The 25054-nt window shown below is 44.4% G+C and overlaps 1 protein-coding gene across 1 annotated transcript; it reads right to left on the reverse strand.

The window, feature by feature from the left end:
- Positions 1–675: 675 nt before the first annotated feature.
- Positions 676–23203, reverse strand: kcng1 (potassium voltage-gated channel, subfamily G, member 1). The gene is made up of 3 exons (XM_076275997.1): positions 23154–23203; positions 5886–6821; positions 676–1511 (listed from the first exon to the last, which is right to left on the reverse strand). Exons 2-3 carry the CDS (start codon positions 6747–6749, stop codon positions 702–704), a joined length of 1674 nt encoding a protein of 557 aa, XP_076132112.1. The 5' UTR covers positions 6750–6821; positions 23154–23203; the 3' UTR covers positions 676–701.
- Between the last annotated feature and the right edge of the window lie 1851 nt (positions 23204–25054).

Genomic DNA, 25054 nt, shown 5'->3' on the forward strand with positions numbered 1-25054 from the left:
GCCTCTTTTTCTTCCTTCTCTAGGTTTCTGCTGACCCCCTCATTTCACTTGTCCTCTTTGTTCTGCCTCTCCCACTCCTCTCTCTCTCTCATCTATCTTTCTCTGTCTTTGTGTCATTTCATCCTGGCTTTTTCCCTTTACCTTTCTCATCATCTCTATGCTCTCTTGTCTTCTCTCTTTCTCCTCCCTGTGTCCTTTCACTGCTTTCCCTTGAAGAGTTTCCTCTCTTTCTTTCACAGTTCTCTTCACCCTGTTATTGCTCTTAGCCAGGCTCCATTAGCATTCTCCCATAGATCTCTGTCTCTAATGTGCTCTCCTCTTCTCTCTGATCTACCCTGTTGTTGCTTCCCTCAGTCCTTTCTTTCCTCCTTAACACACTACTTCCCTCCTTCCCTCTCTCCTCCCCTCCTCCTCTCCCTCCCCTCCTCCCTAGTTTCCCCTCTCTCTCTCTCTCTCTCTCTCTCCTCCTCCTCTCCCTCCCCTCCTCCCTAGTTTCCCGGCTCCCCTCTCTCTCTCTCTCTCTCTCTCTCTCTCTCTCTCTCTCTCTCTATCTCTCTCTCTCTCTCTCTCTCTCCCCTCCTCCCTAGTTTCCCGGCTCCCCTCACTCTCTCTCTCTCTCTCTCTCCCTCCCCTCCTCCCTAGTTTCCCAGCTCCTCTCTCTCTCTCTCTCTCTCTCTCTCTCTCTCTCTCTCTCTCCTCCTTCAGGCGTGGGCGTCCCGGTGCTGTGGCGAGGGTGACGAGCTGGTGGAGGTGGCGGAGCTTGAGTCGGGGTAGAGCACGTGGCTCTGCAGCGAGAGCTGGCTGCCCAGGTTGGCGATGCGACTGCGGAGCAGGAAGTGGGCGCGTCGCTGCAGGAGGCGCTGCTGCTCCTGCTTGAGCTCCACGTAGGAGCGCGAGAAGGTGTGGAAGATGGAGGTGACGGGGAAGGCCATGAGCAGGATGCCGCTCAGGATGCTGGACAGCGCCACCACCTGGCCGGGGATGGAGCGCGGCACCATGTCGCCGTAGCCCACCGTCGTCATGGTGATGACGGCCCACCAGTAGGTGGCGGGGATGCTGCTGAACTCTTGCGCGGCGGCCATCTCGTTCTCGATGAGGTAGAGGAGCGGGGAGAAGAGCGCGATGGCCACGCACAGGAAGAGCAGCAGCAGGCCGAACTCGCGCGTGCAGCGCCGTGCGGTCAGCCCCAGAGTCTGCAGGCCCAGCGAGTGGCGCGCCAGACGCATCACGTAGAGGATGCGAAGTGCCCGCAGCACGCGCAGCACTAGGCCCACCTTGTCCAGGTAGCTGCTGCCCGAGCCCAGCTTGCGCTCGCCGGGCGACGTCACGTCCACCAGCAGCGTGATGTAGTAGGGCAAGATGGCCACCACGTCGATCAGGTTGAGCGGCCGGCGCAGGAAGGCCAACTTGCTGCGGTCCTGGATGAAACGCAGGGTGAACTCGAGCGAGAACCACGCCACACACACCGTCTCAACGATGAAGATGTTCTGGCACATCTGGGAGCACTGCCCCTAGGAGCCGAGAAGAAACCGATGAAAGGCATTAAGGATGTTTCGCCAACACAACAAATATTTTAAGGATTTTTAGTTCACAGACAGGGTTGTAAGTTCAGGTATGGTAACTTGAGGTATGGTAACTTTTAACCCTAGGTAAGCTAAGTAAATCTGAATGGTTACGTAATAACCAGTAGTGACTTCGCTATGGGAAGGAAGGCTGTTTCATTAAAGAAAACTTGAAGAGTGGCCTTGAGGAGTGTTATGTACAATTACATTGGTGACAGCCTTCCTTGAATATCATACAGCTATTATGCTCTGCGATAAAAACTAAATAATTCTGCCAGAATACTACTGTGATACTGCCATGAATTCAAAATAAGAGAAGTTCTGTGGAGTTCCACAGGGGGGCAGACATGCAACACACAGTAGGATTGCAAAGTAAGAGATGGGACTCCACTGTATGCAAGCTTCAGTCTTTTATATGACTCACTCTGCAGTCTGTTATTTGTGGGGTGGCCATTACAGATCAATGGTTTGTACACCACCCCATCCATAGGCGTCGAAGGAAAAAGTCTTATTGCTCAGATTCCTGATCATTATCTCCTAAATATGCAGGGGGATGATAGCAATCAAGATAGAATGATGAAGCAAGTATAGCTCAAGTGTTTTTCCTTATTTTTCCTCAATAGCACAAGGTCATTATCACCTTAATTTTCTGCATTACAAAATCACAACAAAGTCTGCGTTACAGATCACTATAAAACATGCACAGCTGTTGCATCATCATCCCTCTTTAATCCATCTCTCTAACAGATGCCTGTGGATTATCTTTTAATGAGGTCAGCTTCCAACTTCATAGCAGCTCTTGAGGGAAAATCAAAGCCTTTGTCAAGATAATTCTCCTTCCATTAAAGTGGACCTGAGTATGCTGTTGACCTTTTTCTACACTAGAGGGCGCCACATAGGCTTCCCCTCACTCCGAAGGTAGACTTCATCTCACCTGTTAAAAGCATTTACATTGTAAACAGTGTGAGTGAGTGAGCATTACATCACCCCTGTCTATCTCACACAATCACTTCACATTAAACACAAGGGGCTTACACCTTGCTGGCTGCTGCCATCATGGTTTGGTGTAGATCAAGGTGTTGATGATGTGCTCCCTAGACTGAAAGGTGCCAAAAGTGAAGCAAGAAAATCAGCAGTCAGAAGTGATGGTGCACTGTCTCATCTAAAGTGCCATGTTGGACAGACAGATGCAGAAAAACGTTGATTTTGAATGTAATAAGGCCTTTGGTGAGATCCGTTTAAAGTGGATCTGGCAAAGTATAAATGTGAAGAGGGTGCAGCAGCTCTTAGATCAGATCCTACTGCTTTTGCATTGATTTCCTCTCAGCAGACAAAAAGCTCGCTGTGTTATGAAACAAACTCCCACTGAAGTCAGAAATTGTTAGAGTGGACCTAAGAGAACGCCACTGGGGCAGAGCTCTGTGCATAATCTGGTTTGCCTTTGTGCTGAACGATACTTAATGGAAGAAAATGAGCAAATAATGTCTCTGCCTGAGACTAGAGGGGTGATGGAACTGTAATTGTCAGTGGTGTCAGGAGTTCCTGTCCAGCACTTTAATGGGGTTTTAGGGACATACAAGAAACATTTGGAGAAGAGCTTCTGTCTGGATTTTAATCAAATAATCTCAATCAAGCATCCTTCATGCATATTTGAAAGCAAACTTGATTTTTGAAAGTATGTTTGCAAAGTCTGGTAAAGGCTAAAGATGTTGGTAATGTCTAGCAATAACTAGAGCTCTTAACCCAAACGTATTTCACAATAGATGTAATGTTGTATACGTTATAACTTGATTTTTGAATGTCACATATCTCATTCACAACGTCTACACATTCTTCATTAGGATTCATTTGGATAATGAATCTCCACTCAGAGTATCAACCTAGACTATAATCTGAAAATGCTCTGCTTTATTAAACTACACCTTCAGCACTACAAGGAGATTCAAGATTTATTTGAATTTGAGGCACAATGAGTGTGCCATTAAGTCTGTTGACACTGGTCCAAGTCTGCCATTGAGGCAGTTTTCTTTCTTACTGCCCTGATTGATGTCAGCCCATGGACACTAGCCTAATGAGCCCACTAATTGAATTAAGGCGCAAGTGGTCTATCAGGGACATCTGTCATTGGCTGTTTATTTTTTTCTCTCTCTCAAAAAATAAACTGAACTTACATGCTTGTAAGGCAAGTGCTTTCTAAAAACAGTGAAACATGTGAAATGCCAGTGCCATGGGTTTCTTTTCTGCATTGGATATTTACAAATATGTCACAATATCTGCTCTGCTACTACACTACTAAGCACAAAGATCTGGTCTCATTTAACTTATTGCTTCATAACTTTGGAATAATTCTGTTGCATATTTGCTCCAACTTCCTTTGGCTTGTTATTTGCTGTTCAGATGTTCAGGGCAGTCTAATATTGACTGTGCTCCATTTACACATTTCCCAGAGTGGGTTTTAATTGTAATTGTAAAGTATTTGGGATTGTTATCATGCTGAAAGATGAGGTATCCAAAAGTATAGCTTTATGAAACTAAATCAGCTCATATTCAAAAACTGAATGTACTTTAGCATCAAATTAAAACTACAACCAGGTAAGAGAAGTGGTAGGACACATAGTGCACCTCTCGAACAATGATTCATCTAAAGGATATTGCATTTCTGAAAAGGACATTAAAGTGAATAATCCATTCTGTTCTCTTTTTGTGAAACCTTTACTACATGCTTGTTTGTGAACATGTGAAGACTGCAGACTGATCTGAAGAAAAGAGTTGAACTGTGATCCACAGGCCTATTCATCACAGCAACTGTTAGGAGCACCAGGAACAATTTGTATGCATGAGGAAAAGCTAAGAAGAGAGTCAAGAAACAAACTCGATTAGTAACTGGACTCTGTTTGGAGGTTGTTGGAGGCATTCTCTCAAGTTGACCAGTCAGGAAGAGCTCTGGACTGGTAAGTGGGGCCAATAGAATAAAATGGATTTAATGACTGAACTTGGCTTAATTCCATGCTATTATCACAGCAAACAGTGAGAGATTAGAGGAGGGTATGCAGTAACCCTTAGCCCTTTTCTAAACCACCTTTGAAAATTAGACTCCTGAGGTATGAAACTAATGATGCCATAGGTCATTCTAAGGCCATCAGTGACGAGCCTGCAATCCTGTTATCTCCATGTCAGTTTGATGACCCTGGAATCCTCTATGTGCATCCTGATACAGCGGTGATGTGGATGCTATATTACATGGAAAGGAAAGGAATGCTGTTTTATTTGATTATTGCTTCTTTGCTGTAATTGGACACTGTTTTACCAGTCCATCTATCTTTCATCCAGACAGCTGTGGAGGCTTACCCCAGGTAATGCCTTCTCAGGCAGCCACCACCACATGACCTTTATGTAGGCTAGTGCTTGTGAGCTCTTTTAATTAACAAATGTTCAGAGAATTAATTGCATATTTTTTTGAAATGAGTAAAAGTGAGTGAGTGACTACTACGTCTGAAGTGAAGCAAAGCTAGCCTTTATTCGGTTCCTTCTACTTAATAGGATACATGTATCCTCCATGTTACCCTTTTAAACAAATTATGACTATCAACCGGCCTCTTTAATGTATTTCTGCACAGAACCGTGTATCAAGCAGAAAAGAATAGGAGTTCTAGCTGGGTCATGTTTGCAGCGCGGGGACTGTTCTAGCCTGTTAACATGGGCGCTAAAATGAAAATCAGCATTCAGCTGAGCTGTTCCATGGCGGAGAAAATGCTTAGTGCAGTACCCCTACCTGGACCACATTTCTTCCTTCTCTACAGTACCTTTGCTGTAGTTCAACTTCATCCTGCGAAAAAGCTATGCTTTCAAAGTAGCACTCTCTGGTTAAGTCTATACCTATAGATCATGTTCTATGATGCTAGTGTTCTTTTAAAAAGATAACATTAATGGCTGGCTAGCCTAATTTGGTTAAAATCAGACCCTGACAATCTAAAGAGGCAGTTGAAAGGCAGTGGGACACACAAGAGGTACTTGAGCGAACATGTATGTGCATTTCGTGTGTGTGTGTAGCCAGGTTCACATTGCACACGGCATGTGCTGCGCTCGCCACTAGCCTGCTCTTGGTTGAGGTAGCCTAATGTCCCAAAGACTTTTGTTGTGCTTGCCGCCGGGCTCAGCGCAAAAGAGCTATGATTTACAGCGCAGTCTGAGTTCAACATGGTTCAACTTTGACTGCGGCACGCACAAGACTCGCGTGCGCAAGCCGTTGACAATAATGGGTTTCATAGCACAGCGCTGTGACCCCCCCACCCCACCCCCCCCCCCCCCTTAAGACTAACTTACACTCTCCTCCTCCGCCCTCATGGCAGGCATGGTGCTGATGGAGAGGTTGACAGCAGTGATGGTGACGAACAGCACTGACAGACAGGCAAAGATCTTCCCGGGCAGCCCCGACTGCGGCCTCTCCACCATGTCCCTCAGCTGGCGCATGCACTGGCCGAGACGGGTCTCTCCGGCAGCCAGCCTGGTCTGCCGCCTCCCCCCGTCGCTGTCGTCGTCGTCGTCCTCCTCCTCCTCGTCCTCCTGGGCGGCGCGCTCCAGCTCGGCGCACTCCTCGGCGCGCTGCAGGACGCGCCGGCGGCAGCACCACTCCAGGTGCTCCTCGGCCACGCCCCAGTAGAGCAGCTCGTCGCGGAAGGAGAGGGCGCACATGTCGCGCAGCGTGCGCAGCTTGCCCGCGCGCAGGAACGTCAGGATGCAGCGGAAGGCGCACGGGCTGCGGTCGAAGAAGTACTCGTCGCGCGCCGCGTCGTAGTCGTCGCACACGCGCAGGATCTCGTCGGAGCTGCCGCACGTGCGCAGCTGGCCCAGGCGCGACAGCGGGAAGTCCTCCAGCGTGGTCCAGGGCAGCTGGTAGCGCAGGCCGCCCACGTTGATGATGACGTGGAGGCGCCGCGTGCCGCCCAGCGGCTGCAGGGCACTCTCGGGGCCCAGCGTGGTGGCGCTGCAGTGGGGCACTGCCCCGCCGGACGTGGCCGACTTGGCACCGGCGGCATGGCTGCAGTCGGAGAGGAACTGGGCACGCTTGTAGTAGAGGCCTTTGGCCGCCTCCCGCTCCTGGATGGGAGGAGGGTTCAGCGAGGTGTCCGAGGCACAGCTCAGGGCACTGTAATCGTAGTCGGAGCCATCGCCCGCCAGGAGAGTCATCTTCGCGCAGACGCTCACGCGGCAAACATAACGTGGGTACTTACAGCCACACACTCGCCTTCACCAGCATCCCTGCAGCAGAGAGGGAGAGAGCGTCTGGTAAACAAATATGGCAAAGTTCTTGAATAAGGAAATTACCCAAACAGGACGTATATCTATCTACAGTCTGTTATTAACTATATTCATATCCTTAGATATGATATTATTTTCATGATGTAATGAGTATGGTCTTTCAATTAGTTTATCTTCACCGTTAGTCAAGATCAAACAGGAAGTGAATCTACAGTGTAATATTAACTGTACACATTCATATCCTTGGATCTGATCTTATGGCAGTGATGTAATGAGGAAGGTCTTTCAATTACATGGATACTGAGTGTTAAGACTGTATGTTCACACTGATATTTGACAACTGAACCGATCCAGCTTCAGATAGCTGTAAGATGATACATCTATGCATCCATATCCCCATTAGCAATGATGACTTAGCGCCAATAAGACTGCAATATTACTTGCAAAGCACTTAAAATCACATCTGTGAGCACAGCAAGACAAATGCAAGAGACCCCTGTTTGAGTTGCCTGTCCACAATGGTAATGGCCTCTTCTGAGAGGCCCAAACGACCCAAACAAACCCAGGAAGCATTAGCTGTGGCGAGTGGCTCCTCTCTCTGCATCTACTGCTTCCCACTGGTGTTCAGCATAATGCCCGTAAAGGCCTGTTTGAATGGACCCTCCAGCCGCCCCAAACTTGTGACTCACATCAGCGCTAAGCTTCAGAGACCTCTCTAAATTTGGGAGTGTCAATGCTCTTGTACACACCATAGCATCCAGCCTCCAAGTGAATCACACTCTTCATCTGATAAATATATGCACCATAGATGGTTTCCTAGTGCAGCTTTTACGGTTTGGTATGAACTAACATTAATATGTTTAATGTTAGTTCACACAGAATTGAGTTCTATTTGTGGTGGTGATGGGGGGGAGGGGGTGCAGAGTTACCTTGAATGCAACAGTTTTGAAGAAGAGACTGTGCAAAGGTGCACATACTTATACAATGAAAGGATTTCATTCGATGTAAATAGTACAGCATAGAAAATCATTGTGTGGTGGTCAATGTTGATATTGTGGTGGGCCGCTACAAATAAGTCAATGTATGGGAAACACTGATATCGTAGCAGCAGACGTGAAGAGATAAGAGTGAAACACTGTATGGCAAATTGTCAGATGGCAGGAGTGTTGGAGGGGCTTTTTCAGTGTCTGGTGATGATTGATTTTAAGGAAGTGGATTATTTTTTACCACTCTTGGACATTAAGATGTACAGTGTATAGAAGTCAACCCCTTCAGCCGCTGAGGGAGGACTTCCAACATAATTGAATCTTAGTTAACTGTATCAATTTGTGATGATGGCTTGTGGGGAATGGCGGATAAACCTTATTATTATACATATGTATATATATATATATGTTTAGTCAGATTTTTTTTTTTTCTTTTTCGCATGTCCAAATTTCCGTCAAGGATTCCCGGGACACAGTTTTCTGTGAATATCTCCAGAACCGTAGGGTTTAGGAGGACCATTTTTTTTGTATGTTGATCTCAAAGGGCCATGTCAACCCATTCCATAACCACTCATTTCATGTATAGCGCCACCTAGTTAAACACAAAAAAGTAAAAATGAGGTGTTGTAATCGCAGGTATCTGTGACCTAACATAGTCAAAACTGCACGAAATTGGAAGTGTAGGATCATTATGACACCCTCTGAATGCACGCCAAGTTTCGTGGAATTCCGTTCATGGGGGGCCACACAATAAATTAATTTATGTTACTATACACCAACTGGCCTGTAGGTGGCCGGAGACAGTTTTCTGTGAATATCTCGAGAACCGTAGGGCCTAGGAGGTCCACCTTTTTTTTGTATGTTGGTCTTAAGGGGGCATGTCAACCTATCCCATTACCACTTATTTCATGTATAGCTCCACCTAGTTAAAAATTAAAAAGCAAAACATTAGGTGTTTTCATCACAATATCTCTGGCTGACATGGTCAAAACTGCACGAAATTGAAAGTGTAGGATCATTATCCTACACTTTCGTGGACTTTCGTTCATGGGGGGCCTTACAATAAAATAATTTATGTGTACATTTAGTGACCGTACACCAACAAGGATTCCCGGGACACTGAAAGACCAGGGTACACGAAACTTGGTGGGCATGTAACCCCACATGGATAGCATGGAATCATCGATTTTCGTTTTGTTTTGTAGCCCCCCCGCTGGACTGGACCCCCCGAAAGGAGGGTAGGGCAGACACAGTTTTCTGTGAATATCTTGAGAACCGTAGGGCCTAGGATGACCAATTTTTTGCATATGTTTATGTTTATGTTTATGATTTTACAATTTATGTTTGCGTATAAAATAAATAAAAAAATAAATCTGACTTGTATGTTTGCCTCCAGGGGTCATGTAAACCCATTCCATATGCACACATGTGCATAAACAGATACACACGCACACACATACATTCACAGTAATCCTACATATGACACATACTCACACAGTAGACATATACTGTATATACGCATGCATGCACATGCACACACACAGGCACATAAACAGGCAAACACACAGACACATAAACAGGCAAACACACAAGCACATGCACATGCACGCACACACACACACCCACACACACATAAACATAAACATGTACACGCACACATGCACACAATTCAAGAATTTCTCAGAATTATGAACAGGTAAGATGGGGGTGGGGTTGTATAAAATGTATATTACATGTGAAATCTATGAACTAATCATGTTTTGGTACTTGTTGTCTAGCAGATACCAGTGAGAATTGAGTGTTCATAATGCAATTCAGTGAGACAGTTAGAATCATATATATCTTTCAGCGTGACTTATTTTTGTGGAATACATGTGCTGGACTGGGCGGCGGTCATATTTTGTACCGCTCTGCGGTACATCTAGTTAGAATGAGAATGATAAAGTGCAGTTGCCATGGGAGTTGAGCTGACAACCTGTTGCTAATTCTGGCAGTCTTCCCCCACACCACAGAGAAAGACAACACATCTCACTCTACAAGAGCTGTCTCTTGAACAGACGCCATGACTTTACTCCAACAACATACAGTATATACGCAGTGTTAATTCTTTTCAACTTCCCTGTCAACTACCCTGACTCTACTACATGTAACCTAGCTCCTCCTTCAATATTAAAACATGTCATTACAATTACATTCATGTCTATTTACTACACAATATTTACTGCATTTTTATGCATTGTGCAACTTCATAATATCACTCTTTTCACAGCCAAGTGGAAACAACACAAAGAGGAGGAGGTTGAATATTTATAGTCATTTCCTGTGTATTAGTTACACTGGAAACTCCAGAGTTCTCGCAAGAGCACAATTTGAATTGTCTCTGAGAGACACTCTGGCAATGAGTAATGATGCACGTTACTTTTGCCACTTGTATTGTGGGGAGCCAATCACATCGATGTATGGGATATAGGCGGGCCAGAGGCGAGCTAAACAGATGACAGTCGTAGTGTTATCCAATTGCGTCGAAGTCCGGAATCAGTCAGTAAACGTTGGTCGTATTGTGTTATCCATTGTAAGCCATTGTCCCATCATGTTTCAAAGCTGCCACCATCATACCTGTGCCGAAGAAAACTGCTCCATCCTGCTTCAATGATTACCACCCCGTGGCACTGACACCCATCATCATGAAGTGCTTTGAGCGGCTTGTCATGTCACACATCAAATCCATTCTCCCCCCCACCCTGGACCCCTTCCAGAGGATGCAATCTGCTCTGCCCTCCACCCAGCCCTCACCCACCTGGAAAAAAGAGACTCATATGTGAGATTGCTGTTTATAAACTTCAGTTCTGCATTCAACACCATAATACCACAACAACTCATCTGCAAACTTGACAAACTGGGACTCAGTACCTACCTCTGCAACTGGCTACTGGACTTCCTCTGGGACTCAGTACCTACCTCTGCAACTGGCTACTGGACTTCCTCTGTCAGAGGCCTCAAGTAGTATGACGCATGACTGCACTGCAACCTACAGCAACAACCACATAGGGAAATTTGCTGACGACACAACTCTGGTGGGTCTCATCACCAAGGGCGACGAGACTCAATACAGGTTGGAGGTCGACCTTCTGACCACATGGTGCAGGGACAACAACCTACTGCTGAACGTCAGCAAGACCAAGGAGATTGTTGTTGACTTCCGGAGAGGTCACACCCAACACCTGCCACTGACCATCGACGGTGCTGTGGTGGAGAGAGTGAGCAGCACCAAATTCCTGGGGGTGCACATCAGTGAAGACCTCTCCTGGACCACCAACACTGCATCACTGGCGAAGAAAGCTCAGCGCCGCCTGTACTTCCTGTGGAAACTCAGGCGAGCAAGTGCTCCACCAGCCATCATGACCACATTCTACCGAGGTACCATTGAGAGCATCCTCTCCAGCTGTATTGCTGTGTGGGGCGGAAGCTGCACTGAATACAACAGGAAAGCCCTGCAACGCATAGTGAACACAGCTGGAAGGATTATTGGTGCTTCACTCCCCTCTCTGAAGGACATTTACACCACCCACCTCACCCGCAAGGCGACCACAATTGTGAGTGATGCAAGTCACCCCGCTCACAATTTGTTTGATCTACAGTACTGCTTTCTGGGAAGAGGTACAGAAGCCTGCGCTCCCGCACCACCAGACTCACCAACAGCTTCATACACCAGGCTGTTAGGATGCTGAACTCTCTCCCCCCTCCACCCTCAGCTACATAACATCCTGGACTTTTGGACCCAAAATGGCTGCCTTGCACTACTCCACTTGCACTACTCCACTTGTACACTTGCACACTTTGCAACTTGTTGTTGTTGTCCTGTTGTCCTGAAAACACTTCTGAACACACTTCTGCTGCTCTTACATAACTTGCACCACTATGCCACTTGCATACTTAGGTCAAACAGAACTACCTCAGCCATTTATTGGCCTGACTTTTGCACTATTATATTGACTGTCTACTGTATGCACAATTGCACAATTTCAACCCAATTTTGCTGCTCTTATTTCTTCATTGTATGTGCCTTCTTATTTTTACTTTTTATATTGTTTACTTGAATGTTATGTTTGTCTGTGGACCTACAGTAATTGGTAAAATATGTCTTGTCTCCACAGTGGGATAGTAGGAAACGTAATTTCGATCTCTTTGTATGTCTTGACATGTGAAGAAATTGACAATAAAGCAGACTTTGACTTTGACTTTGTTTCCAAAATTGTTTCAGTGGTTCTCAAGTCGTAACAGGGTGAACGGCACTTCTGCATTTGCTTCGCGGCCCTCGCACCATAAGAAACTACAAATTTGACTTCCGTGATGTCGCAATACATCGTACTTTCATAAAATCATGCAACATATTCTACCTTGTCTGTGGACATCGTTATTTGCAAAGCCGGTGCTGGATAAACAAATAGCGTGCGTGCGACAGAGGAAAAGTTCTTTAGTGTTGCTTTAACATCTCACAATGAATACTTCATTGCACAGTCCACAACCATAAGGGCTCTTCAGTGCATGCAGTCTACATGCGGAACATTAAACAGCCGTTTGCAGCCAGAGTCAAATCTCCACCCTGCTGCAGTATCTCAGCCTCCGTGGCCCGTGTCCAAACTAATTAAATCAATTACTGTGATTAAGGCAGCTGTAGTAGAGTGCCACAAATGAGGGTTTTCACATCTGACCACCAATCACACGGAGCCACGCCGCGCCCTCGGCTGCTAAAAGCGGGAAGTGTGTGTGCTTATTAGGCAGCTGTGCTGTCCGTCAGGGTGAGATAATGATTACAGCTGCCCTTTGCTCTTCCGCCCGTCAAGACAGCAAGAGACAAGGAAGACAAAAAACTGGGAGAGGGCTGCAGACATTTGGAGCTATTATGCCTTGTTCATTTGTATTATTATTTAGAATGGAAATTCTACTTAAGATGTATCTGCTAAGGTTGTAAAGTGGCAGCCTCAGTAAGCTCAGTGTTCAAACTGAGTCCAGTTGATCTGGTTTAGACCTACGCTATTGTAAAGCTTCGTATTCGGTGAGTCAGAGAGCATCTGAGAATACTATGAACTTCATGCAGAGGGTGGGGAAGAGAAATACAGAGAGGCAGAGAGAGACAGACAGACAGATAAATAAAATATAGGTATGTCAGATGGAGAGAGGAGAGAAGTCATATGCAAAGGAGAGAGTGAATGGCAAAGGTTTGAGACGACATAGCCAAGGAATTCTTTTTGTAGCAGATTGGCTGGTCTGCTTTCGCCACACTGTTCCTCCATCTGTGTGTGTGTGTGTGAGAAAGAGAGAGAGTGTGTGTCTGTGTGAGAGAGAGAAAGATAGGTAGAGAGAGAGAGAGAGTGTGTGAGAGTTAGTGAGTGTGATCTCAGCTCAGCCTTAGGGCTTTCTCTCCAGATTGTCTGTGAGTCACTCTCATTTCTCCAGCATATCTTCTACCATCTCTCTCTCTCCGTAGCTTTTTCTCTTGCTCCTTCTCCTTTTTTCTTCTCCTCTATCTGTCTCTCTCTCTCTCTCCGTAGCTCCAGCATATCTTCTACCATGTCTCTCTCTCTCTCTCTCTCTGAATTGCCCATCTTCTCATTTGAATGTCTGTCCAAACAAGCAGTCTATCTGACACTGGTGGTCTAAACAGCCACAGGGACTGTTGAGATTGTCACAATGTGTTGATGGGATATGCCGATTTATAACATTCTGGAATTAAACAGCCATCTCTCTTTTCACTGTATTATTTCACTGACACTTGGCTATATTCAAATCCAGAAGAGAATCTAGTGGTAAAGTATACATGTTGTACATGGTTTGCCAATACAGCATTTTATGGGAACCTTGTAGAGAGACCAGTGGGACGTTGACTGAGAGAGAATGCATACTGTATATCCATGAAGCAGAGGTCACCATGTTCCTCCCATCCCATCTCCCATTGCAGAGGATGGCCACCCCTCCTGTTCCTGTCTCTGGGAGACTTCTCATCACTCCTCCTCATGTGGTCAGTCAGTAATGGACATTTGCCCAGATGCCCTTTTAAACAATAATAATCTCCATCACAGACCACACTAATGCGATACAATAGCTAGCTGCTATGCATCAAAGCTGTCACAGTGGCTCTATGCCTTTTCATTAGAAACCAATGGGCAACTTGCCCTGCCATGGCCAACAATGTATTTAGGACATAAATCAGAAACTGTACCGTACCTCATAAAGCAGGACTGGTAGAGCGCATGACTTACTGCATCTTGTATAAAATCTGGCTGTTTGACAACAGCAAGTGCAACATGTTGTGGTAAAAAGAGCCGTTGGTCCTTCTAAACCTGTCTCACAGGTTTTCATTCTGTAAATCTGTGTCGTTCTGCGGTCAGCCATGAACCATCCATGTTCTTTTACTCTCTAGGCAAAGACACAGCTGGGAGTGCGGAGGGGAAAGTTTAGCTCGCTTAATGTTCTCTCCTTTCTGCTTTGCACGTGTATACACACACACACACATTTTTTTATGTTTCACACAAATACATGTTGAAAATAAACCCTCCAAACAGGAGATATGAATGCCTGAAGCCAAACTCGGCGAGTGAGTGTCGTCGCAACTCCAGCAGGACCTGCAGAGAGGATGGAGAAGGCGCAGCTTCAGATGCTAGAGTGGGCGGACTTAATACACGGCTGGGCGTGCATGCAAGCAGCCCCCCCCCCCCCCTCCCCCCCCCCCCCCCCAGCCTCAGGGGTCCGGCACTCATGAAGGGCCTGACTAGAACTGCTGCTAGCACACACACACACACACACACACACACCGCAGTGCTGCTGTTGCCACACTGTAGTTAACCTTTGCCATCGCATCACTGCAGCTATTCCTGGATGGCTCTTCAGAATAATGTTGGATGCTGCGCATTGTTCTCACTCAGTTTTGTGATTCAGAATCACCTTGTTTGCTTTCGTCTTGAGAGACTACATATGTTTGGATGGGAATGAATCTGTATTTTTGTCAAAATGCATTTCAGTAGAGACAATAAGAATACGAACTTCTGATGTAAATTCTCAAAAGGATCAAATTGACAAAAATGCACAGTAAGCTACAAAAAGGACCTAATTCATCAACATTATGTACATCAAACTATGTGCCTATGTGAGAGGGCAGACTACATGATATGCAAATGAGTTTTAAAACTTAAATTGATTTTTTCTCAAATTGTTAAACAGTATGGGATGCGCTCTCTAGGGGGATGCCAAAACCAGACGTTACTGTTTTATGGATTTGTGTGAAAGATCTCCATTGTATTATTGTGGCAGGACTGGTGCCAAATGAATTATTTTGGCCAGGTAGGTAAAGTTGGATGAAGTGAAGAACTATGAGTAATTTTCGCATTTCACATTTTCACAATTATTTATCCTATTTTTTTCTCTTTTTCTTTCAATAATTCTGTGCCATGCAAAGAAATGAGTAGAAAGTAGGCTATGTTGTATGTCTCTAGTGGAGCAAAGAAGTACTGTGCTGAGGTCCACCACTGACCTCACTGTATTTGTCTTCCTCCCTCAAAAAGCTTAATCTGATTCTCTGCGCTCAGGGCCATTACATAATCATTACATAAGCTTTCTCCTGCAACTAATGTTTGACAACATTAGCACATCACTCATGCTCACACTTTAGCTTTAAGGTGATAGGGTTACAGTGGTTTCCATTAGACTGGAATCGTTAAAATATGTCAAATCATACTACAATATAAAACTTTTAGTTTTGAGAGCTTTCGCTGCATTTGTCTGTGATTATCATATTGAGTTCAAATGTATTGTAGAAGGCAGCAGGGAAGCGGGAAATGTCCATTTGATCAACTTCAACATCACATCTGCCCGGTAGAACACATTATGTAAAATTGCTCCCAAATCCCAGAACATACAGTGTACACATTTGACTGGATAGCATCTTACAGATCAACAACGAATGGTGTATCACTCCAATGGCTTTTTAAATGAAAAGAGTGCTATTTTGCTGATTTTATGAAACCTCTTTCATTACATCACAGGTATTATACAGACTAATCTACTGGTATCCAAAGTGAAAGCAAGGCTTGCTGTCTCTATTGAAGTGCGGCTATGACGGCATAGTGGCCTGGACATAGTAACACAGGACATAGTAACCTTAGCCCTGGATATATGTGAGGAATAATTATCAGCCATCAGAAGGTAATGTGTGCCGTGTGGCCATTACACCTCAAAGTGCATTAAAGGTTGTATCAGCGATTTCAGGCCCAAACATAAATGATCACATTCATCGAATGTCTTAACGATCCGTTAGCTGTCTGCCCCATAAGCAGGCCGTCAAAAAACTGCGTCTCTGTAGGCAGCCTAGGCTCCGAGATCTGTGCACAAAAACAATTGCTACCAACAAGGGTTGGCAACCCACTCAAAAGCAAAATAAAGTGTTTCAACCAATAACCGATGAGATGGGCATTTAGGATAGTTTTAATTGCACGGGAGGGAGGGGGAGGGAGCTAGCTCTCTGTTTTGTTTGAACATCAACAGAAGTGACGTATCCCCGCTATCGCTGATACAACCTTTCTGCTACCTGAATGACATGAAGTCCATTATTCTGCTTACTGTTGCAACATTTGCGTTGTGTTATGATTTCCAAGTTTTAATTGCTAAACCTGTCTTGTTTTTTTAGAACTACTTTTTTCGGTTAGCTTATTTCTCAACCAGACTGCTGTTACTAGCTCTAAATGGATGATCACTATTTCCACAGCCCGGTTGTTAGTTTAATTTCCCTCGTTGCCAAAGCTGGCATATCATATTAAGACTCTGTTGAATTCCAGCATAGATAAGCCTGTAGTCTTTTATGGTTAATATATTCAGATGAAAAGAAAGGTGCAGAAAGCAGTGTTGTGTGACAGAGACAGATTGAATAGCATTCTGCAAATGCAAATGACCATGCTAACTGAAGAACAATGACAGTAACAGATCTAGGTGAAACATATTGTGGAGGGTGACAAATGTCTTCTGTCTGTTGTAACTACAAGAATAATTGTTCAAGGTTGAGAATGAGGAAGGATGTTAGCAGAAATGCCTTTAAGCCTAATAACATTATAATAACAATGTTTTAGTCCTTTTGGTTGCAACAGAGCGTTTCTATGTAGAGAATGGCATCTAAGTGTCAGGATTTCCCTTGAGAAATAGGAGACCTTGGAAGTGATAAAACACTCATCAACCATGACATTTCCGTAATCAGTTTCAGACATGCTCTTTGCCTGACAATGAATCTTCCTGAAACACTGTTTGATCCTACCAAGTGATTCCCTGCGTCAAAGCATTCCCAGTGGGCTGACAGTGATTTCCACCAAATATGCGGCGGGGTCTGTGTCTCCACCAGCCTGTGTGTGGGGAGAGGTGTGCAGCTGGCAGGCTCTGATGGAGGGGATGCCATTGAGCCGCTGCGGAGGCACTCGGAGCAGAACAAAGTGTCCCTCACAGCAGCACATGTCTGCAGTGGATGGTGTCACTGACCTCTGTGTGTGCAAAAACTAGCCTGCTTTAGCGGATTCTTTGAAGACCCGAGCTGCCTGGAGATTTTCAATGAGGGCACACGGCTCTGGAGTGATTCTTGACAATAGGAGTGTCAGGTGTTGAAGCCGGAGGTGAACTGCTGGTGCTGCTTTTGATGAGGCAGAAGTACACTCCGCGCAGGTACACCAAAACACATTTCGCTCATCACACCACTGATTCTGAGCCAGTCAATCTGACAAAGCAAATTGTTAATACAATTTCAAGTGGAGATTTACATGACAAGATGATTCATTTATTCAAAGGGGCATCCAGTGTTCTGAGGAAATATGTGAACTTTAATATCACTTGCACGTACTGCAGTTGTTTCACAGGCTCCTTGTAGAGAGAGCTGTGCCCTGCTCTACTAATTAGAAGCTTCATCTCATTTAAACTCTGATCCCTTTAGTAATGACATGTCCTGACCTCCTCCTCCACCATAGTCTGCTCTGCTGCACCCCACAATCTCCAACGCATGCATATTGGTCATGGTGGTCCTATGTCCTCAGGGAATCTCAGGATATAATTAATCCCATATAGAGCATGCATAGAGCATAGAGTCCATGCAATTACAGCTGATACAGGCACACAAGGGTCCATTAGCCTTTCTCATTAAAATCAGCATGCCATACACGTGTGAGAGGGGGATTTATTCGCTCGCTGCAGGATGTCACCTTTACGCTCATGTTGCACTTTGAAAGTTGAACCAAGTTTAACGCTCAGCTTGTTCAACGCTAGTGTTACGCCAGCGTTGCCACCGTTACACTGCCGAACCATAGAGAACAATAGGAAACCTGCCGCTTGCCGCTGGTCAATGTGTTCCCTGCCTTATGGTTATGATCTACTGATATTAATTATGGTTATGGATGTTGAATGAAATTAAAGTTGATGGGAAAATATATATTGCCATTCAAAAAAATTGGGGTCACTTAGATATTTATTTGTTTTCTTTCGGACATACAGTGTGGACATTGCTATTGTTGTAAATTACTCTCAGGAAATTAGATTTATTTTTTGATTTTTTTTAATGCAATACCTACAAATGTGTGCAGAGGCCTATTATCAGCAGCCATCCATCCTATATTTAATGGCACACTGTCTTCTAAATTATTGAATTTTATCATTTTAAAAGGTTGACTGATCATTACAAAACACTTTAGCAATTATGTTAACACAGCTGATAACCGCTGCCCTGATTAAAGAAACAATACAACTGGCCTTCTCTAGCTGAGATGAGTATCTGGTGCATCTGGGGAAGTGGTAGTGTAGTGGTTAAGGAGCTGGGCTAGCGTGCAGTAGCCTGAAAGCTGTCGGTTCAATTCCCGGCTTCCACCAGCAAGGCACTTAACCCCAAGTTGCTCCGGGGACAATGGGATCCCTTGTAATATAGCTGACATATGTAAGTCACTTTGGTCAAGAAGGTCTGAATTTGGTCAATGACCTGCAGAAACCAGTGCCAACATCAGGGGAAGAGGAGACTTCAGGATGTTGCTCTTCTAGATCGACTTTAAAGCCATTTCTCAGTCTGGCCAATTAAAAAAAAGATTAAGATGAGCAAAACGTGTCATGGACAGACATTTCTAAGGTGTTCAGATCACAACAATTTGTGAGACAAATTGAGGAGGGCTGTTAACTCCATCTATCAAGCATGGTGGACAGAATGTGATGGTGTGCTCTGGTCGTAGCATGGTGGACAGAATGTGATGGTGTGCTCTGGTCGTAGTAAAGTGGGGCCGTTGTACAGGGCAAAAATAATCTCACCAAACGTTTGGTAGAGTGGTTGGTCCCATCCCAGCTATCTTGAGGCCAGGTGCAGGACAAGGTTAGCCTAGAAATCTAGAATTACATTTGCTGCCAGGGCTAGTCTAGCAACTCTCCGTAGCTGGAAAAATTAAACTTCTATCAGGCCAATCAAATCGTGTATAGAGACGTTAGGCGGGCTTAACATAATGATTGATGGTAGAGTTGCAACAGTTTGGCTTGAATTCCCTGCTACTTGAAAACAAAGAAGATGGATGTTGTTAAGCTTTTTTTTAAGTTGGCAAAAGTTTGAACTAGCCAACTAGCTCCGCTGGTTTCATAGCGCTGTCCTACTGTATGCGTGCAGAGGGAATTTGAAAGACAACCGGTTATCCTGCCCCTCGGACTGAGCACTGCGAATGGTGAGTGCCCAGACCCTACATTTGAATGTGGGTCTGGCTCGTCAGGCTAGGACAAGGTACATGATCAGATGAAACAAAAGGTAATGTGGAGAAGCTAAATTCAACGTTGAAGAGTTATTTTTGGATGGGGGCACACCAGACTCTGGTGGATCCAAATGTTGAAGAGTTCTTTTTGGATGGGAGCTCACCAGACTCTGGTGGATCCAAACGTTGCTGTTTTTAAATTAAGTTTTGGGAGCTTCTCCAGCATTCTTTTTTGTTTCATCTTAACAGGCTCCAAAATGTCACATTAAGCACCATACAGCACAGCAAAAGTAAACAATTACTTGAGTAAATGAGACTTATTACGAATGTGGCCCACAATGACACATAAACCACCCATTAAAAATTCACACTATTCACACACACACAAGCACGCGCACACACACACACACACACACACACACACACACACACACACACACTCCCCTACCTCTAAGTGTGGGTGAGATTTTATGTATTTACGTATATCGTATATTCCCCAAAGGCATCTCATACGCCCTGAGGAGGAATCATTTCTCAAATATGCAAATTCTTTCTTCTGAGAAAATATTTGTTTACTGTTCCTAGCATCATCAATATGAACATTTAAAATTCATGACATGTAAATGTGCCCTGAACTTGTCTGCTAGTCATTCCAGCTGGCTATATCTCTCTCTGTTGTCCACATACTGACTAATAAAGACTAGTGAATGCCCCCCCCCCCCCCCCTACACAAAGGCATGCACATAACTTTTGTCATAGCCACAGGCAGTCTGTCCCAAGCATCGACTTGGAGAGAACCTGCATGCTAACCACTCGGTGGTGGGCACCAAACTGTTAGCCCATATCCTTTACATGATGCATTAGTACCTGAGCCATGACAAAAGCAGCCCTCTAACAATGTATTTTTCCCCTCAAACCTGGAAGCTAGTACTGTATGCAGACCTAAGAGCTTTTTTAAAGAAAAGATCAACATCATTGTTTGCTATCTGTAGATGGAGGGGAAGCACCCTTGGATAGAACACAGTGTGATAGGCCTACCACACAGAGAATTACTTATAAAATCACTCTCTAACTTACTAGAATTCATTATTGCATATTATTACACCCATAACATATTGTGAGTTAAGTATCAATGTGCTGTTACACATAACTGTACACTCTAAAATGAATCATACAGTTAGACTGGACATGGGCAAATTGTTTAGTGCAAAAGCAGAGCAAGTTTGTTAGAGTCGTAGCATTGTGTCCATGCGTAGCGTACCAAGTGTGTTCTCTCATGCCATTGGAAGTGTGCAAATGAAGGACTAAAGAAAAGATGTCATCAAGCAGAGAGTGTTGCAACCTGTGTGTGTGTGTGTGTGTGTGTGTGTGTGTGTGTGTGTGTTTGTGTGTGTTTAAGCTGTGAGAAGAGCCCCTAAGAGCAACATCACACTGGCATTTACTGGTAATGAGGCTCTGGTGAGGACTGTCAGACGACATAAGCACAGTCCAGCCTAATCACATAAGGGCACATTAAAGCACGTCTCTGTTTTCCTTTAATAAAAATACTTCAAACATAAAACCAATTTCACTGCAGTCCTCCAATCTTCATTTCCCCCCAAAAAGTCTTTCATCCTACAGGTTTTATGGCTACTTAGCTGAAACACTCCACGGTAATTCAACACATGAAGCAGTTGACTTTAAATAACTTGGTATGGGAATAACATTACAAATGGCAACTATGCAGTTGTGTAAATATTATGCTGGTGTGTGCACCACTGGGAATGTGTTAACGGGGGTGAGAGATTAAGTAATATAAACTTAGGCGGATTACATTGCATCACTTTATCACAACAACCGCTGGGTTTTTGATAGATCACAAAGGTGCTGGCTTGCCAAAGAAAATTGAAGAAAGTATGTAAAGTATAAAAGTAAGTAAAGATATGGCATAGCGAAATGTAGGCCTATGGCCACATATGTTTACTGTTTTTCCATCCTCTGTCTCCTCCCCTATCCTAAGCTGGGCTCATGCCCAACACTGCTTTGCTGCATGGTGTAATGAGCTGGGTAACATGGAGGTGAAATGGAGATGGCATGGCCGTATGCAGCCGTGGCAGTAGCAGAAGATCTGTTCTACTCTAATCTATTACGTTTTTATAAATGTTAAATTAATTACAAAAGGAGTTGAGCTCTCTGTAAGGCCTCTTCAGACTGCATTCCTTTTTGTTTCAAGTTTACAGCAGCTCTGACAACACTCTTCATCAGCACTGCAGGTCCATTCCCAGCAGAATCAAGAGACCAGACGTCCAAATGCATGCACATTACTGAAAAGGCCACATGACATGACTACATGACTGGTCATCTCTCCATGACTGGTCATCCTATCTGTCCAAGTTGTCCATGTAAGTTGATGCCGATGTAAGGCTGGAAGACTGAGCAACGACCAAGCAAATGATCCAATGGAATGAAATGAAAAAATCTATATGTTCTCCACTGAAGGCAAAATAACAACAACAACAAAATAAATGAAATGTGTTAAAACGTTCATGTGAGAAAGGATTTGATTAGACAAAATTAAGATTAGAAGTGCAATGAAGTACAAGAATTATAGTGGAGGATGCTGTATCATGACTGAAATGGTCATGTAATAGGCTACTGTGTGCAAAGAATCATGACTATTGATGTAGGAAAGACTTCACAAATCCAATATAAACAGATCATTTTGATTTAGAATATCTTCTCCTTACAGCATTCGGAACCTGCCTGTCAACCAGCTGCTCATACATTTACATACAGTATACAGCTCTGGAAAAAATTAAGAGACCACTGCACATTTTTCTGATGTCATCCTACGGATGCTGTGTGACATTTGAACGAGATGACGGTCTTAATTTTGTATATGACCGTCAACTCATTCGAATGTCACTCAGCAACCGTAGAATGACATCAAAAAAATGTACAGTGGTCTCTTAATTTTTTCCAGGGCTGTATGTGTGATAACAATATTCATCCAGTATGTACAGTACCAGCGCCTCCTACATATGCAGCTGGAGAGGCGACTCATGCAGCTATATTTGAAGTCTGCTTCACAATCAATGCTCTGCATGCATCACCAATCACCTCCAGACACAAGCCAGACACTTTCATTCAAGGTTGGGAGCAGGACATTTGAAAGTAAACCAACACATTTTGTGAAAAATAATGATGAGACAAGTCTCTTTTCATTGAAAGACCATAGACATACTACACAGAAACGGAAATCACAATATCCTAGTGAGGATAATATCCAATATCAAGGAGTGAGGATAATATCAACACAGGACCATGCTGTGCACTTCTGAGGTCCACTTTCAGATGGCAGAAATTCTCTCATCATCAGTCACACTCAGAATGGCAGGCTACACACATGAGGGTATACTGTGGTTAATCCTGCAGTGATTTCATTTCAAAGTTTAAAAAATGAGTTGGTATTTTGCATCTCAAACTGTTGCTTCAGCATTTCATCTTTTTTCACCAGCATTTTGTCTTTCACCAAATGATTACACTATTTCAGAAATGGCTCTAACTGGTGAGAAGCACAGAATGCACAGAATGGAGAAGCAAGTCCAACACAGGAAGGACATACTCACTGTGGACATGAATCAGTTCATCAGCTCATCAGCTCATCAGTTCTTCAGTTCATCAGTTGGTTCAGCTTGCCAGGTGGGGTGGAGAAGTTGAATGACTGTCAGAAAGACGGATCAGGAGAGGAGAGGAGAGGAGAGGAGAGGAGAGGAGAGGAGAGCAGTGTCTGCTCAGTGCTCCAACTCTGCTGCCTTCTCTGGGAGTGTGTTGCAAAGCATGCCGAGTACTAGTGGCTCATTTGATGATCAACAGGCTATAGCCCCCCCCATCTCCTGCTTTCTCGTCCCTCCTTCCCTCCCGATTTCCCTCCCCCCCTCTCTCTTTCTCTCTCTCTCTCTCTCTCTCTCTCTCTCTCTCTCTCTCTCTCTCTCACACACACACACACACACACACACACATGCAGCCTTTGCAGGCTGACATCAGCAGTGGGACGTGCCATTATTTTAAGTGCTTTTGAGAAAAATCCATAGCAACTGGCCATGGCATGGAGGTTTCCCTCCTTGAAGTGGGAATAATTCTTTCCTTCTCCTTCCTCCTCTCTTCTTCCATCTCTCCTTCCTTCTCCTTCCTCCTCTCTCTTCTTCCCTCTCTCCTTCCTCCTCTCTCTTCTTCCCTCTCTCCTTCCTTCTCCTTCTTCCCTCTCTTCTTCCTTCTCCCTTTTCTATTCTTCCCCCTCTCTCTCCCTCCTCCCCATCTTCATCGTTTCTGATCATCAGTCGACAGGCTCTCAGCATGACTACCCCCCCCCCCCCCACCCAACACACACACACACACAGTTCTAACCACTGATTTGTGCATGTCAGTGTGTGTGTGTGTGTGTGTGTGTGTGTGTGTGTGTGTGAGTGTGTTGTCACTGGACTTCAGCTGACACAACCAGCGCAAATGCAGACTGGTATTAACCGGAGTGAACCTACTGTTCAATTAATTTTAAAAGAAAGGCAAATATATTTCACAAATAAACATTTTTAAAATCCATCACTCCACATTAGCTCCACATAGATCAACATTTATATTAACTGGTTAATGCAACCTTGTCTAATGATATTACAGCAATTACCTCATGATACTTCTTTCTTTCAAATGATAAGAAAGACTATATTGATAAAGTTTTTCAACTCATTGTCTATTTACTGCTTAACAGGAACCACAATCTATAATTGCCTTTAATATCAGTGGAGATTCACTTTAAGTGGAGATTAGATACGTTTTCCCAACCCAGTCTCTTCAGTGGCAGGGCAATATAGCACTACCTGGTTGAGATATGAATGTATTTTGTGGTTGCAAGGTTTGACTCAGCCTATTCACCCCACAAGTTTGGTAAAATGAGAAGTAAGGTCATGACTGAGAAAGCAAACCAGCCCCTGAAGATCCCCTGAACCTGTATGTACCTGTATGTATGTACCCTAAACCTGTATGCCATATTAGTGGGTCAAACAGACAACAATCTCCAAGACTGGAGGCCATTTTCACATTGGGTCTGTTTTGTTGGTGTGAAATTGAGTGTCATTAATCCCCCCACCTCTGATCCTGCAGCACTCTTTTCACCACACATTATTCGGCCTCTTTATGTCATCAACACGGAAGGAGCACACAGCTTTTATTTACTGCCAGCCAGCAATGTAGTTACGAGGGGGAGAGTGAAAGGCAAAATGAAAGCGACACAGTCAATTTCATCGTTTTCGTGTTGATTGTTGTGCAGATAAGGAGTTTTTTTTTTTTTTTTTAATTCACTGTTTTTATTATCAAACAAAGCACTACATTGTTATGCTCAAAATCACAAACAACATGAATTTCAATACCCCGCACACCCACTCCCCTCCCACCCCAATAAGCCCGCACACCCCCCCCCCACCGTAACTCAGATATAGATCTCACATTGGACTATGGACTCTTACATCAAAAGGAA

The sequence above is a fragment of the Alosa pseudoharengus genome, unplaced genomic scaffold, assembly GCF_046254945.1.
Source record: "Alosa pseudoharengus isolate Yale_2024_CS ecotype anadromous, Long Island Sound unplaced genomic scaffold, YU_APseudo_1.1 YU_APseudo_1.1_scf_9, whole genome shotgun sequence".
NCBI classification, from domain to species: Eukaryota; Metazoa; Chordata; class Actinopteri; order Clupeiformes; family Clupeidae; genus Alosa; species Alosa pseudoharengus.

Bases quoted from the DNA above. Each gene is read 5' to 3' on its own strand.
- kcng1 (XM_076275997.1), bottom strand. From the start codon at position 6,749: ATGACTCTCCTGGCGGGCGATGGCTCCGACTACGATTACAGTGCCCTG. The intron at 1,512-5,885 runs GTAAGTTAGTCT...CTCGGCTCCTAG, and splicing joins TGAGGGCGGAGGAGGAGAGT to GGGCAGTGCTCCCAGATGTG.